General features: G+C 41.4%; 1 protein-coding gene across 15 annotated transcripts in view; it reads left to right on the top strand.

Moving 5' to 3' along the window:
- LOC108260491 (neurexin-1a) overlaps nucleotides 1–16,660 on the top strand; it is a 284,791-nt gene that overhangs the window by 106,183 nt on the left and 161,948 nt on the right. For all 15 annotated transcript variants that reach the window (XM_053677458.1, XM_053677457.1, XM_053677447.1 and 12 more), the window contains 2 exons: nucleotides 3,201–3,404; nucleotides 9,844–9,870. In XM_053677458.1, the coding sequence (XP_053533433.1) occupies nucleotides 3,201–3,404; nucleotides 9,844–9,870 (231 nt within the window). The remainder of the gene's footprint in view (nucleotides 1–3,200; nucleotides 3,405–9,843; nucleotides 9,871–16,660) is intronic.

Raw genomic sequence — 16,660 nt, 5'->3', positions numbered from 1 at the left:
TAATCCCAAGCTTTAGAGGAATATAGACCTACAACCTAGAGAACAAATTTAACACTCACCACGCATGGAGGAAAATAAATAAACAAACACGGTATTACAAGATTATTATTGTTGTCGGTACATCGTGGAGCGTTTAGTTCGACGTGTTATAATTTTTATCCATTTATAGTTACACTTAATGCTGTGAAACGTCCGTGAAACAAGTTAGTCTCTGTTCTCACTAATGTTACAGCAGCTATAAGCAGGCGTTCCCTCACCAGAACTCTCTTTAATTATTTTCTCTTAAAGTTAATACCCCCCCCCCCCCCAAAAAAAAAGGGGTCCTGCTTCACCTCACCATACCAACGCTTTCACCTATCTACAATCAGTTGAAGTCGACCGTCCCCCGTACAAGCTCCTGCGCATGACGCGTTACTATAGAGACCACCGTGTGTTCGAATGAGCGCTGCGATGTGCGGCCGCACCGCCCGCCGTCAGAGTTACCGACCAATCAGAATCGAGTATTCGACGGCGCCGTGGTATACCTTCATAGAAAGAATTCATATAAACGGTCCATCTTGTAATGGTTGAGCATGGTGAGAAGGAAAGGGACGTGCCAGATGTTCATCACACCTGGAGGTGCGTATTCATGTTATATAAGCTTCATCGTGCACGGCCGACACGTGGGTGTCGCAGGAAAGCGAGGTCTCACTCTTTTTAACACTCGCTCATTTTCCCTCGTGCCCGGCGTGTTTTCAGGCCAGCTGTTGCGATGTTGTGTCCTGATTTTCTGCTACACTAAAGACGGCAACGGCAGGCCGAGAAACCGTCAAACAAAGTTATCGGTGCGTGACGTTCCAGCCTGCGGCAAACACTGACCACTGCTGACCGTATCAAGGGACCGAGAGAGAGAGAGAGAGGGAGAGGGAGGGGAGGGGGGGGGGGGGGGGTTAATGATACGGTGTTCCCGATTTTAATAAAGCAGTCTGTTTTGTTTTTTTTCCAGTCTCCATCCCGAACATCCTCCTTCATTCTCTCTTGCCTAATTATCCCCGGAGTTTTACCTTGTAAGGGAGACTGGAGGAGTGTGAACTGCGTAGCCAGATGTTAAAGAACTCCAGCTGTATCCTCTCTCCTAATCGCATGAGACGTAGCAGAGCTAGAACTCTGCGCGTGACCAAAATCTTTAACATCAACACTATGAACACCGGAGAGGCCAGGTTCTACTCTCCAGGGTTCTTTCGATGTGCTTCCGAGGAAGCATGTCCCTATCAGACTGGGTTCTGATACGGAGAACCCGTGTTTTTTGTTTTTTTTTGGAAGCTAAGATCCATTAATTCTCCACGGCAGCCTTTTCCCAGAGTGTATGAATATGCAGAACATCGACGGACTGGAATTTCAGTATCCGGAGCTCGATCTTCATGTGTTTATTAATCAACAGCCCAGAACTGTCCAAACACAGCATTACCATAACAATCTCTTCATCGCTAGTATCAGATTGCATAACCGACGAACCTGGCTACCGTAATGTAGCGTCTACAGCTGGAAGTCATCCTGTAATCTTGTATATGTATAAAAGCCAGGAATCTTTGGGTTTGTGTGTGTGTGTGTGTGAGTGTGTGTGAATAAGAACTCGAAATCTGCCATTTATGACGGGTTCATCATTTAAAAAGTCACACATTTCCCAAAACAAGAATTCAGGGCGGGGTATATTTTATTAAGTAGAGTAGCTTGATCTTTTCTTGAAGCTTTCCCAGTCGTGGGTTTTGCGTTGTTCTGGGAAAACACAGCGTCGACAGGTTAGATTGGAAGTATGTTGTATAATAACACAATTTTTTAAAATAAAATAATATTTGATATTTGCGTACGGATGTCATTTCTTCGAGAACAGTCAAAATAAATGAATTGCTGTAAAAAAAATAAATAATAATAATAAATGAGTAGCAGGGTCTGTGATTTGAGCTCGGAGAAGATCCTATACAGCAGCTCCTACTGTCCTACCCCAGACTTCTTATTCTTATTAGCGTTCTCACTAGTGCAGTCATTTCGATCCGTGAGTCATTCATTTGTACGTGAACAAAGCGGAGAAACTCGGGCAGACGGTAATTATTCTCTGAATCAGTCAGCGTGCCCCCACGTGGCCCTTATTAAGTCTACACAAGACATCGACACTCTCGATGTCATCGCCTAGCTCGTACGCGGCACCTGGAAATACGAGACACGGAGACGAGTCGAGATCGTTATGTGAAGCATGGCGCGTGGGGCCGCGTACACGTTCTCGTTCCTGCTGTAGCAGCGGCGTTTGAAATTCACTTCCTGGACGACGTGTGATTTAATCCGGGGCGTTCCTGGTTCCTGGGCTAGATAGCTTGTTGGCTTCGATGTAGCACAAGAGTTAGCGCATAAGGGGAACTTGATTCTGAATTATGGATGATGCCTCTGAGCCATACCAAGCTGTTTAGACATAATGTCGCACATACGTTTGTCACGTTCCTGTCGCAGCTTATCTTCGGGAAGTTAGCGGAAGCCCGTTACATCACGGGCTGATGCAACCGGGACGGCGTCAGACAGCTCTGCGCAGTTATCCAATTTGTATTCGTCTCGTCATATTGCATATTGCACTTCGACGCTACGCGAGGAACGCTTTGTTTTCTTTTCACTCCAGTGGACATATTAGTGTGTGCGGGGGGGGGACAAAAAACGAAGAAAAAAAAAAACCATGTCAGAACTAAGTACTAATAAAGTCATGCACAAACTTCCAGGTAATAATTGCACCGTGACATGCGAACAGAGAAAAGCAAATTAAAAACAGCTTTCAGCTGCCATCGCTCTTGGTTTAATAACAGTTTTGTTAGCCACGTTCATTTTCACATTATTGACTTCCACGTAATTAAAGATGGGTGAGACGATGGGATTGAATTTGTCTCAAGTGCTTGTCGTATATTAGATAATACCAGCTCTATCTAGAGCGCGCCGTTTTCTGTATTCAGGGATTGTGTGTCTGGTTGAGTGAGTGACTGGAACACTATAGGATAAGTATTCGAGTACTCTCTGAGTACTCTCGTTTAGTGAACTCCTTTAGAACAATCATCTAAAGGACCTGATTAGAACAGATTTCTTTGAATACGTTGATAAACAGAAAGCTGTCCAGCTGAATTGCACGAACGAATCAGATCCGCTTTATATAAGACGATCTGCTAATCGGTGTCCTTCGTCCACAGACGCGACCATCCTAAGCTACGACGGCAGTAAGTTCATGAAGATCCAGCTCCCGGTGGCTATGCACACCGAGGCCGAGGACGTCACGCTCCGGTTCCGGTCGCAAAGGGCTTACGGGATCCTGATGGCCACCACGTCTCGAGACTCTGCCGACACGCTACGACTGGAGCTGGAGACCGGAAGAGTCCGCCTGACTATTAACCTAGGTATCGCCGCCTACGCTGTCCACACGTTCAACTGCTCTATAAAGTCTACGACTCCAGCCAAATCATCTAATGACCAAACACATTACCAAACACATTGGACATTTGTCTCAAAATCTACTGAGCTGCCCAGAAGCAGATGGGCATGTGGGTAGCATTTAACTAGAAAAGGACCTCATAAAGGCCAAATACGCCTCTCCGAATTTTTTTATTTTTTTTTCCACTGCGTAGATCCAATCTCTAAATCAGACCTGAGTAACCAACATAGACAATCAATCTTTTCCTCCCTGTACTCACAGCCAATCCTCTAATGCAATGAATAATAATTATTATTATGCTAATCAACGTTTTGTAATGCAGCCTAAAAAAAAAAAAAAAAAAAAAAATCGTAATCTTTGATCCCGTGTGGAGGAACGTGGAGGAATGTGAATGCCAGATTCTTCCTCCGCTTGCTGAGCAAAGGATTAGGAGTCCAGTTGGGGGAATTATAGCAGCAGTGCCTGCTGGGATTGCAGCGTCGATCATGTGTTGGTCAAATGTCAAGCGAATCTGCATTGTTAATTAATTATCCGCATGTCCCAAAAGCTAATTATTCAACTACAGCGTTGCTTATAGACATGCAGATAATTTTGCACGCCCAAGCTCAGAACCCTCACCTTAATCGCTGCCCACGGCGTTCAGATCTGTTTTCATTTTTCACTTGGAAATGAATTGGACAGAATGTACGAATATTACAAACATCAGTGGCCGCGGAGCCGAGAGTTTTATTCATGAAAAATGTACGTAGCAAACCAGGGACCTGATTATAGTAAAAATCGTGGGTGTTAAAAATGTACAAACTTCTTAACACCCACAAAACAATGCACGAAAAGACGACATCATCCGGGGTGTTTTTAACAATACGGGTAGATTCATGTAGCTGAAAGTTACTTTGAGAAAAAAAAAAAAAACTTAATTAAAGTTAATGCGACCGAAGGGCGAGTATTAAAATTGTCTATAAACCTGTCCGTGCAATTTCTGACCTAAACCCATTATTTCGCTAGGTTGTCTGAGTTTATTTCACCAGGTGCCTCTGATGAGATAATGAGAAATGTTCTCGAAAAAATATAGTTCTCGCTTATTATTAACGCAGTAACCTAATGCAGATTTTATTTTAGATAATCGTCTTACGTTTGCACGTCTTATCCGAACACTTAATAAGGCTGTGAGAGCGTTTTTAGAACCTTATAAACAGACGTACAATTATGCGTAACTGAGAACAGTTCTCATATAGGAAGATATCCACGACAATCAGAAGGGGGCGCAACACTAATATCCAACCTTCTTCTAGATAAAAAATTAAATAATTCATCTACTGCGCCAGTAGATAGATGTACCGAACAGACGGCTGAAATCACAAATGCAAATGGCGTCTCGATGACGTCGCGTGCAGCACATCATCTGCATGCCGTCTGACATTTTTGGATCGCCGTTAATGCACGCCGTTTTAATATTCCGCTTTAGGCGGGATGAGATGTACAGCGTATGTCCAGGTGCTGACGGGAATCCGTTAGCTTTTAGCGGCTAAACCTGAAATTCTGCTTGAGGAGAATTTTAACTCGTGTAAACGAATCGTCAGAAAGGACGGGGCGCCGAAAAATACGTGGATCTGATAAAAGTGGATCTTCGAAAATGAGCAAACGACGCCCCCCCCCAACCATAGCTACCGTAACTAGATTAAAATTTGTATTACGATATTGTGATATATTTACACTTTATATCCGGATATTCGTATAAACATGCTCAACAATACTGTGATTCTGGGCAACTCTCCAGATTTTGAAACTTTTACACTCGTATACAATATTCACTTTCACACACACAAACACACACACACACACACACACATGTACAAGCACTCACTTCTTTTTTTTCTATTTCATTGCTATGTAGAATATAGAAGAGATGGTTTCAAGAGCTTCAATGGCCAAAAAGTCTGCAACTCTTCACTCACGGCCATAAAAGCACGTCAGCGCTGTTCTAGCTCTACAGCTCGAGAGAGAATGCTCTGTGAATCTTCTCCATCCCAAACATCCATCCATCCATCCCTAAACCCCTGTCCGTCAACCACACCTCCTTCATCTTCAAAACATAACAACAGAGGGGCTTTCTCATCCCATCCTTCGCGATTTCCACGTTTGCATACCCGAGTTCTCTACTTTTTACAGACAGGAAGGTCAGACCGTTCGCTCCTGAGAGCCCAATTAACACATGGCCTCTCTGTCTATGTATAGTAAGGGTGAGACTGAGAACCTGAAATTTTTTTTTAGTCTGTTGTTTAATTTATTTTGGGCTATAAAGAAAAATAAAAAAAAAAGAGATTTACCTTTAATATGGAGCGTTGCAAAGGAAATTAAACAGTATATTTTTTTTATGGTTAGCACGTTACATTAAGGTTCTCTCGGGTAACATTTTGTTGCTGCGTTAGTTAACACGAATAAAACTTTAATCAAATAATATATATTTTTTTGTTTTTCGATTTATCGCTATAAATAAGTCGACATAAATTCGCCAAAAATGTCACGTTCCCATAGACGTGTGGTTATAGGAACGTTATGAGCCGGTGTGATTATTTTTAAACAAGTAAAAATGTGTGATCATTGATGGTGTTTAAGGGGACGCTTGCTTAACATTTTATGGAAGGAGTCTCCGATACCAGTCGGAATCTTCAGGGCAGAGGAGTTTAAACAAAAACGTTCGACAAAAAAAAAGAGGGGCCGAACTGACTTGTTTTGTGGACGCGAAACGAAATGAAATTGAGCTATAAATAAATAAATAAGTCTCCGATGTGTTGGAGAATTGTTGTGGTATAAAAGAAATAAAACACGTTTTAAGACATTCCGTTCCAGGAAAATAATCGACTTCAGGCCGGTAACATTAACTTCCCTTCATCACACCATCATTATCACATCTTTACTGATTATTTTCCCAGAACAGCACACCCCTGAGGCTTTTATTCCTCACTCGATCCATTCAATAACGTCAGTAGAGAGGACCTTAATGTAACGCGTTACCGGTTTTTGGCAGAATTCCAAACCGGGGAAAGAAAATGGATGCGTTTTACCTTGAGAGCGCCAGGCCTCATTGCTTTCCTGTTGTCAAGGAAGAGTTTTGCCCATGAAGCACTCTGGAGTTCCATGGAGCCGTGTCGTTGCAATGCATTCTTTGATCGATTTAATGTTTTCCATCTAAAAGTCTATTATTTTTATCACTCCAGCTGTCATTCAGACGGGTTCTGTATTGAAATGCTTCACGAAAAAGCCCGTGTACATCCCTGAAAACAGAGCATTCCCTGAGAGAGAGAGAGAGAACGAGAGAGAGCTGACGATGGATTTTTGGCCGTTTGTGACCACTTTTCTGCTGAGGTTGACGACACGCGGAGGTTGATGCCACAGTGAGGGGTGAAATGGATTAACTTGATTCTGAGCAGCACAATCCTCAACAACACAACCTTGTTTAACGCATGTCGTCTGTTTCCGCTTGATCAGTTAAACCCAGTAGGATACTGTAAATGTGGGAGTGGCTAAAACTCCTTTCTGCAGGATACTGATAAATGAGAAAACTGTGCAAAAATGATGAATTATTATTAAGTTCTTAAGGAGAAGCACTAGTTTTTCAGTTAAAAAAAAAAACAACTCAAAATCTGCAATCGTATAGATTGTTTTAGGCACGTGTGGGTCGATGTTTAGATAATAAAAGCACATTTATACTTTTACAACCAGTTCTATCACGTCCTGTACCGTGAAGTCAGTATTATAGACGGTTAATGAATTGTTGATGATGGAAATCCCTGTGGAGCGCATGAGCGTTCAATGAGTTTTGTGACGTCACAAATTGGGCTCATACATAGCCCCGCCCCCAAAACAGTTTTATTAAAATATATACAAATAAACAAACCAGGGGAAAAAACCCCGAAAGGAAGTCTTGAATCTTGTCGTGTCATGCCACATTTGTTACCAGATCAACGCAAGTTGTTAAGCGACATGTCCGTTTGACTCGGATCTGAGACGGATTCTTGAAGCGTTATTTAAGCTTCCAAACGCGAGCGTAATTGAAGTGTCGTCTACATCATTATCCCTTGACAACACTAACACCTGGCTAACACTTCCCTGATTGTGTTATGATGTTAATTCCCTTAACAGTGCATTGGAAATTGACTGACAAATCTGTCTAATCTGGAGTAATGTGTTCAAACACATCCCAAATGAGGCTTCATTTCAATTAGCATCAAGATTAATACGATTCTTCAGTGCAGAATAAAAGTTTCTTCCTGTTCGCTTTCTGATGAGTAAATGAAAAATAGTTTGTGTTTAAAGGGTTAAAAGTATCGGTAGTTTGTGTCGAAAGAAAAAGAATGTTAATGCCTTGAAGCGAAAAAAAAAAAAAAATGGCCTGGGAACATCTCTACCTTTTGTTCAAAATGTCTGGCACTATGAATAGTCATGATATGCTAATTAGAAACACCCTTACACATATCACTAATCATTTAAATATCAGAAATGATAGGTTCACAGAGTTTTATGACATCACAACAGAGCTAATACATAGCTCCACCCCCTCCCCCGCCAAGCAGTTTTATATAGAAGTACTACCGTATATCTCCGATTTGATTGGTTCACGTAGTTTTGTGACATCACATACCGAGCTCATACATAGCCCCGCCGAAAATAATCAGTTATATATAGATGTACGACAGCTCGGACGTGATGGGTCCGTGACATCTCAAAAATGTTCATTCATAGCCCGGCCTCCGAATCTGTTTTATGTTGAAGCACTGTGTCTCGCATACGATTGCTCCTACATAACCACGCCCACAATTCAGCGTTACAGTATATAGAAGGTCTCAGCCACGTTAAGTTCTTCCTGTCTCGTGACATCACAAACTGAGCTCGTACCTAGCCCCGCCCCAAAGCAGTTTAAAAAAAAAAAAAGAAGTACTATGTCTCAGATGTGACCGCTTCATGGACTTTTGTGGCATCACAAAATGAGCCCCAAACCTGTTTTATATAGAAGTACCTTGCTAATAATTTATTTATTTATTTATTTAATTAATGTGAATTTAGTGTTACAAATTTGACTCACCAATCTACATAATAGAAACCATCCAAGAGTTCTGATATTTTTGGGAAACAGTCTACTAAATAACACGGGGCTAATGCATATACGCTGTATAAGGTTCTATCCAAGCATTAAACAGTACGTTGAAGTTTAAGGTTCCTAAAACGTTTGTTGAGGATTTGTGCTGTTTGAAATCTAAATTTATCCCACAAGGCGTCATTCCTGATGCTCCGTCCTCCGCTGTGAGAGAGCAGCACGTCATGCATCCATTTCTACACGCTGATCGTAACAACGCAGCCGCGCTCTCACAGGCTTTGAGAGGAACGAATGGTCCGGGAATGATTCCTCATCTTGGGTCATTAAGGACAAAAATGGAATAAATAGATATAAACCGATTGTAGTAACCTTTAAAGTGGCTTAAACCAAACCAGGGTCATGACTCAATGCTCTCGGAAAGCACGTTTCCAATTTCAGAACCAGCGTTATCATGTACCGAGGACAAGGAATCAATATTATAAAAAAATAATAATAAAAAAAGATAGTGAACTATTCATGAAAGAAATCCCTGTGAAGTGTATGAAGACCATTACAGGACGTGTATTTGTAGTACTTTTTTAGCAATCTGCATATAAATAAGCTATTTATTCATAATGCTAGTTCATACATGACCAACATTATTAAGGCTTTTTCACCTCAGTGTTCAATTCTTAAATTAGGACTGTGTTTCTTTTTTTTTCCCTCACACTAAAAAGCTGAAGCTAGCAAGCACTGTATCCGTTAAAACTGAAATAAATACTTGTATTTACAGTGCTAATTCCTACCTAGCATGCTAGCTGTGCACCCACTACGATGCTAGGAAAGTGAGTTAGCGTACGGGCTAAACGCCGATAGAATAAAGTAAGAAATTCGAATGCTAAATCTAGCTAGCTAGCAGTTAAATCTCAATGACTAGCATGCTAGTCTGGTAAATCATGGTACGCATGGTTCTGGTATTGGAAAAATGCCATGCCATAATGTTTAATGAGATAAAATGAGGAACTAGAAAATGAATTTTTGGCTAATTCCTTATTTTATCTAGTTACAGTATGTAAGTTCAGATCTCAAGGGCAGCCAATACTTTATCTCGGAACTCTGCTGTACAGATGAATTATCCCTGCCCACATTATTCGTAACATTATTAATCTAGAGTATATAAAGGTGAGTAAGATGGCATGGAAGGGAGCATTGGGAACGGACCCGGTGCCCGCGTGGTCGTCCCCAGAGTGGTGGGTTATGTACTTTTTGGATGTGTGCAGCTGTAACCTTGAAGGCTGAATTTACATCTCATGTGTTCTCCCCCATCCAGACTGTTTCAGGATTAACTGTACCTCCAGTAAGTGACCGTTCCTGTTTCTTCTCTATACTCTTTAACACGTTATACAATACAGTTTGAACGATGACCTGAACTGAGAACTGTGTGTCTGAAAAACATGTTCTGTATGAATGCGAGCTTTATGTCCGACTCTTTTGATCGACCCACGCTTAATACGAACCGTCACTGTGTTAGCTGGAGTTATCACCTTTTACAGAGTGCAAAGGGGTTACGAAATGAATACGACGTTAAAAACGTTTCGAGTTCAAAAGTCAGACTTAGTGTGTTGGGTTTCATAGCTGTGACAAAAACAATGGAGCCGTGTACGTACGGTGTCAATTGTGAGAAAATCAGCGCGACGGTTTGTTTCTTCCTCGTTGAATGTGATATGTAATACACACAGTATGCTCAAATATCGATGGGCGTCATTGGGGTGCAACGTTTGCACTCAACTCTAGATCACTAGATTACGCTGATATATATTCTGAAATAAGATATTAATTGCCATATTTTATCTGATATGACTGAGACTAAAAGTCAAAGAGGAGCGCTTAGTAGTACCAGGACACAAAAAACCCTCGATGATGGTGCGAACCCCTCATCATAATCCATACACATGTAGGCAACGTTATAGACGGATAATCCGTATTCAGAAGCAATAATAAACAATAATTGGAGGGGGGAAAAAAGAAATTATTTAACAAACAGAGAAACCGTACACTACACTTGACAAGACTCCGCGAAGAGGAATCAAAACAACACTGAAGAAATAATCAAACTAATCATGGTGTAACAGCGAACAGGTGAGAACACAATGAGGTAATCAACAGGGGTGGGGGCGGGACTTAAGTCAAAACAAGGGCTCGTGTCAAAACGTAATCAAAAGCGGATTGAAAACACAGAACACTCGCATGCAGCTCTCACAACGATGGGAATCCTGATTTGCACCGAGAAGGACAATTGAATCCCCCAAGACACACCATGATTTAGTGATTATCTGGCTAAGCTAATTCGAGTAATGAATTTGAAAATCTAATAAAAAAATAATAATAATAATAATTTGAAACTAATATAAGTACCTTAATATTCTATGTTAAATGTTGAATTGTAGCAATAAATATCGTATTTATCTTCTAGAACGAGTCCAACCCGTGATTTGACTGTAAAAAAAATAATGTCTATGGACGTAATGAATCAGCCGTTAGATCGAATCGCTTGTGTTGATAGGAAACGCCAACACGGTTGTCCATGTCTTCGGCGCAGATATTCAAATTTAGTGTTGATTTCGTTTTTAATGATGTCTGATGCAGTAAAACTGAGAGCAGGCCTGTGGGTCCCCCAGGCAGATGGGTTTGGGCCTCATTAGCGCCCCGTACTCATTAGTAATGGTAGGTAGGGATAGGAATGAGAGGAGCCAAGTGACGAGGATTAACATGGCTGCCGCTGAGTCGTCACAGCCTTCTGTTCCTAATGACCGGATTTCAGATTGACTCCGCACAGTCCGAAGCCTGGCGTGTGTCTTAAACGGGGCTATTTTGTCCGTGCATGAGTTCCCTTTTTGTCATTTAAGAAAAACAATAATCATTTTTTTCAGTTCACGCCATTTTGTCTTTCCTTATCCTGTCAGGCTGCTTGTAAATTGATGAGGCTTGTTGAAGCAGAATGGAAGTATGGAGTGCAATTTTATTATTCTCATTAACCTGCTTCTCCAAGCACAGAGAGAGAGAGGTGGGACGAGAGACGGTGTGGAGGCAGTGAACAGAACAACAACACACAGGCGAAATGACTGAAGGTGGAAAGAAAAAGCAAGGGAGCGAATTGTGGGAGTAAAAAGTTAGCCTGCCCATTCATTATTCAATTCGCTAATGAATAAATGATTTCTCAGGGATCGCAAATGAATCACGGTGTTTTTTATTATACCCAGTGACTCAACAGCTACGGCCCACCGAACCCCCCACCCCCCCACCCCATTTTTTTTCTCTCCTCTTCCTCTGTGTTTTATTTTATTGCCTTGTACAACAACGCTCTCCAGGCTTTCTAGAAATGAATAATGTTCCTTTTTCTTACATGACCCATTTTCTTTTTACAGCCTTCACTAATCAATGTTGGTGTTGCACCCTCGAAACAGATTCTTTGCTGACCTTCAGCTTACAAGTGCTAACATTAGCACGAGTCGAAATAAACAAGCGTCGTTACACAGCGACTTGCTTGTGATCTCCAGCCAGCTATAGCGAGTTGCCACACCCAGACGAAGGCGTAGTTGGTACCAAACATTAATTCTGTTCATTTGTTTCTTCATGAGGAGAAAAAAGAAAGCACTAAACTGTACCATTGCTGCTTGTTGGGATTTTATCCTTCAAGGGTACATGCTTGGTACCGTTTTGATATGTAGCTTTCAAAAGAACATCCATTCATCTTGAGTAGGGGCTTCATCTTGGTCAGGATCATAGTTTGATACAGAATCTACACCAAGAACACTGGGCGAGAGGGCAGTGCACTCTGGATGGGTCACCAGTCTATCTCCAGGGTCTCATGCGCCTTCAGTCAAACTTAGAGACCAGTCCAGCTACTGACATTTTTTTGGGATGTGGGAGGAAACCCACATGGACATGGGGAGAACATGCGACACTCAGCATAGTCAATAACCTGACCTCAGGATCGGACCCTGGACACCCTGGAGCTGTGAGGTAACAATGCCATGATGTCCCATTACTTTTATCTTCAAAACAGTGGTCCATAAGGTAATTTTAAAGGTACACCGCTTTCACCTGCCCAGTAAAAAGACTTGCATATGAAAGGTGCAAGAAATTCCTTTGAGGATCAAAGACATCCCCATAAAAGGCATGTTCTTGAAGGTATGAGACAACCCCATGCAAGACATTCCCACACAAGACATCCATTAAGGATATCAGACATCCCCTTGAAGGTAAATACATCCATACATCCACCTGAGGGTACAGTACATCACCTTAAAGGTACCAGACATTCCCTCGAGGTTACCATACATCTCCTTGAAGGTATCATACATCCCATGAGGGTACCGTTCACAGACCTTGAGGGTACCATACATCCACTTCAGGGTACAAGACATCCTCTTAAAGGTTCCATCCCAGTGACGAGCAGTGGTACAGATTACTGCCTTATTTTCTGAGTGCAAGGTGCGGAGTTATTAAGCAGCTTAAGTGTATTTCATCCCACCCTGCAATCTGTGACATTTCATTATGCCAGAAAAAAACCGAGAAACTTCACCAGCTCACATCAGCATGCGGTGAAACCAGTCAATCAAAATGTAAGACGAGGAAACCTTGGCACGGTTTGCAGTCTTGTACTGACTGGTTCAGGATCAAATTTGAATACGGAGAAATCTCTGTTGCAACATCTTGATATTTTTTTCGCCACAAATGCAAGAAACTAGATCGAATTTCAACAAACTGAAAGCCTAAAGTTTCCTCGCGCCATGGAGTAACTAATAAAATTGCTCGAAAATAGTGAGTCCGTTTGTGCTTTAACTCTGGAGAAAGACAATAATTAGTTGAACACTGAACTAATCACTAGAAATACACTTTATATCAAAATAATCACCTGATCAGACAGAGAGCGCTTTTCCCCCAGAAAATGCTGAGAATATTGAGTATAAGTTTTCAGAGAAGTACCTTTTGGCTAAATGATAGATTATCTACTGTTTGACCAGCAGGGCTAGCTGGGTCACCTAACCATCCAAACCTTGCCCCTCTATCTGGTACCAGTGCGGAGCTACCAAAACCTTGGCGCTAAATAGTCGGCCAATGGAAAAAGGGCAGTTTTTTTTCTTCTGTACAATAGTTAAAACGTCTATAGATTGCACTTTTATTAAATATTGCTCTTTCCTCCACAAAGCGGTTTCGACTCCAGTGACTAATTTCTGCCATTTCCTTATCCAGATGTCACAGCTTTATCGCTTAAGAGAGGTAATAACACAACCCACAAACAGTTGAGACCAGAGGGCACATTTACGCTCTAATTAGCATGTGTTGCTAATCAGGACAAGTCCAAACTGACAGGATGGTGCAGGTAATGTTACACTCAGACCCAAGAACACATCACTGCCAATTAGTACCCTGAGTTCCCCTGGAGCATCCCTGTCCTGCTTTAGGGAAACGCTTTAAACACCACTCGGCCTCAGTGCTGCTTAGAAGTGAATAAAAATACACCAGGATGGCCATCATTTTGGTTTCCTTTTGCTGGCATATGTTTTATGCCTTCCAGGGAACCAGGTGCTTCACGGATCGCTTGGTTTTAGCACTCGCCTCTGGAGACGGTCATTGGTGCGGTCTTATTTCCTTATACACTTCATATTTTAGATTAATTCTTAGATTGAACAATTAAGGATTTGGCAAGGGAGGATTATTCGACTGTCTACATAAATTTTAAGGATCCAAGTTCTAGCACGTTCCATATATGAGTAAGAAGAAAATTGATTAAATGTTGACAGGTAATTCATCTCTCTTTTATAAAGTTGTTTATTTATTTATTTCTCTTTGATGGAGTAGCAGTCAGGCTTCACAGCTATCTCTCCGCTTCAGGCCAGAGCAGGCTTCATCTTTAGATGAAGGCTATGTTGTGTTTTTCTGATTAAAGCAGCCTTGTATGCTTCGCCTTCGACATTTCAATTCCCGTTTATTTTCCAGAACCCGAATCAGTCATCAGGCTTTACCCCGAAATACCGCTAGACGAGTCCGTAGCCGTCGTTTGATGGATAAATTTTGCAACATGGCGGACTTTTGAAATTCGCAGCAGAGGTCATATCTACCAAATGAGTGTGGATGTGAAAGAAAATGTTTAATATTGATCCGTACGAACGCTGGAGCTGAAGGCCAAAAGAAAGGTGCCGGACGTACCGTTTTTTTTTGTTGTTGTTGTTTTTTTTTTCTGACTTCCATGAATCACGAGGTATTCCAGATGAATAATGCACACTGGTATTTGTCATTCAATTAATGAAATGTATTTTAACGAGACACAGACCTATCCATCTTATAAGAAGCCATCTTATACCTCACAGTTACTGATATGAAAGCCATCTATATTTCAGCGGATACGCCATCGGCGTGGCGTTCAGGGCCCACGGACCAACCTAAACATCTCTATCGATTACACTTACCCTTTCATTTTGGTTCAGATAGGCGTAAACTGATAAAGACATCCATTATTCACTCAAACACCACTATAATTTACACAGTGTTAAGTAGATCTCATTAAACTATAGCTGAGGTAGAGTGTATTTTGTATTATTTACACAGCGAGAGCGAGCGTAAACGCTCAGGGTTCCTGAAACATTTTTAGTCACGTATGTCTTCTTTCTGTAAACTATCCGGTTTTCCAAAAGCCACGGATCACAGCTCCGGTTCCTGACGGGCCGCGTTACGTCCTCCTGCGTAATCGTTTGTTCTGGATCTCTTTGACCTCTCCTCCGCCTCCACTATGTATTGCTTACACGACAAAATCAGCCCCGTTCCATCACCGGGCTCTGCCGGGGATTTGCATATACATTGCATCCGTGCCACGGAAGGCGCTGGAACGATGGCGGGGGGCTGGGGGGAAGGGTAAAGGAGGTAAATAGGCATTAACATGTTGACTGGAGTAAGCCCGACGAGGCCGTGAAGCCCCCGACGGGATTTCAAGCGTCGCGTTGATGCATGTTTTGTGTACTCGAGGACGCTGCTGGGACTTTGGGAGCCCTAAAGGTGCGTCGTTCCAGGAGATTTTTGCTGACCTTGGTTCTCCCTCTGAGCTCTGCGCTTCTTCGCTACATTTCACAGAGAGATAGTGCTGGGCTAACGCAGTCCGCTTTACACCAACAGCCATCGATACCGAGTTCCATTTGGCCTGTGTGCTGTTCAGGTTATTAAAGGCGTTCTTCACCACAACATACCTGCTCTTTTAGCCTTAATGACATCATGCTGAGCGTGTCTCCAAAAACCGGTAGCGGTTCGCTGGCCAGGATCACAACCGCCATCGCCGTCAACACCGCCATGGCTACATTTTCTTCAATTTATAAAAGAACGACTAAATTCGGATTCAGTCCTGCGTTTATAATGCGTAATAAATGTGTTGTATAACTTCTGATGCCCAAGATCATCCTAGTGACCTGACATTATGAAGTCATGTACTTGCTTTATTAATTAGTGTTTATAAACAGCAGTAGGCCTATCTATCTATCTATCTATCTATCTATCTATCTATCTATCTATCTATCTATCTATCTATTTATTTATTTACTTACTCACTTATTCATACAGTGCTTTGGTTTTTGACAAAATACAGTCAATAATTATGCATATTTCAGGAGGTGGTTTAAAAAAAAGGCCCCAAAAGAAGAAGAAAAAATATTATATATATATATATATATATAATGAATTAAATTTTATTAATTTAATAAAAGTAAATTAAATTAAACAATTTATTATTTTATTAATAAAATAATGAATAGTTAATAACGATAGTTTATGTGAAGCCACTTAATGTATTATTATTAACCTTTTAAAATGTACCGAAATGTGCAACAAAATGAACAACAAACAAACAAACAAACAAACAAATAACTTAAAGAAAGGAATGAATTAATTAATGACCGTGTTTTAAATGCTGGAAGTGTTAGTTAGAATGCTGAGCCTGAAGTTATCGTCTCAGAACATTATCTTCAGATTGAATTATTACTGAAACATTAACTGCTTATATCTACCTACAGTAGTATAACGATATGGATTATACGAGGGGGTCGAATGAAAACCTTTCCGTTTTAAAGGAATAATCTGCATAATCTCCAGTTCGTTCA

Source organism: Ictalurus punctatus, chromosome 29, assembly GCF_001660625.3.
Source record: "Ictalurus punctatus breed USDA103 chromosome 29, Coco_2.0, whole genome shotgun sequence".
NCBI classification, from domain to species: domain Eukaryota; kingdom Metazoa; phylum Chordata; class Actinopteri; order Siluriformes; family Ictaluridae; genus Ictalurus; species Ictalurus punctatus.
Note: the sequence above shows the minus strand (reverse complement) of the source record. Positions and strands in the feature narration are given on the sequence as shown.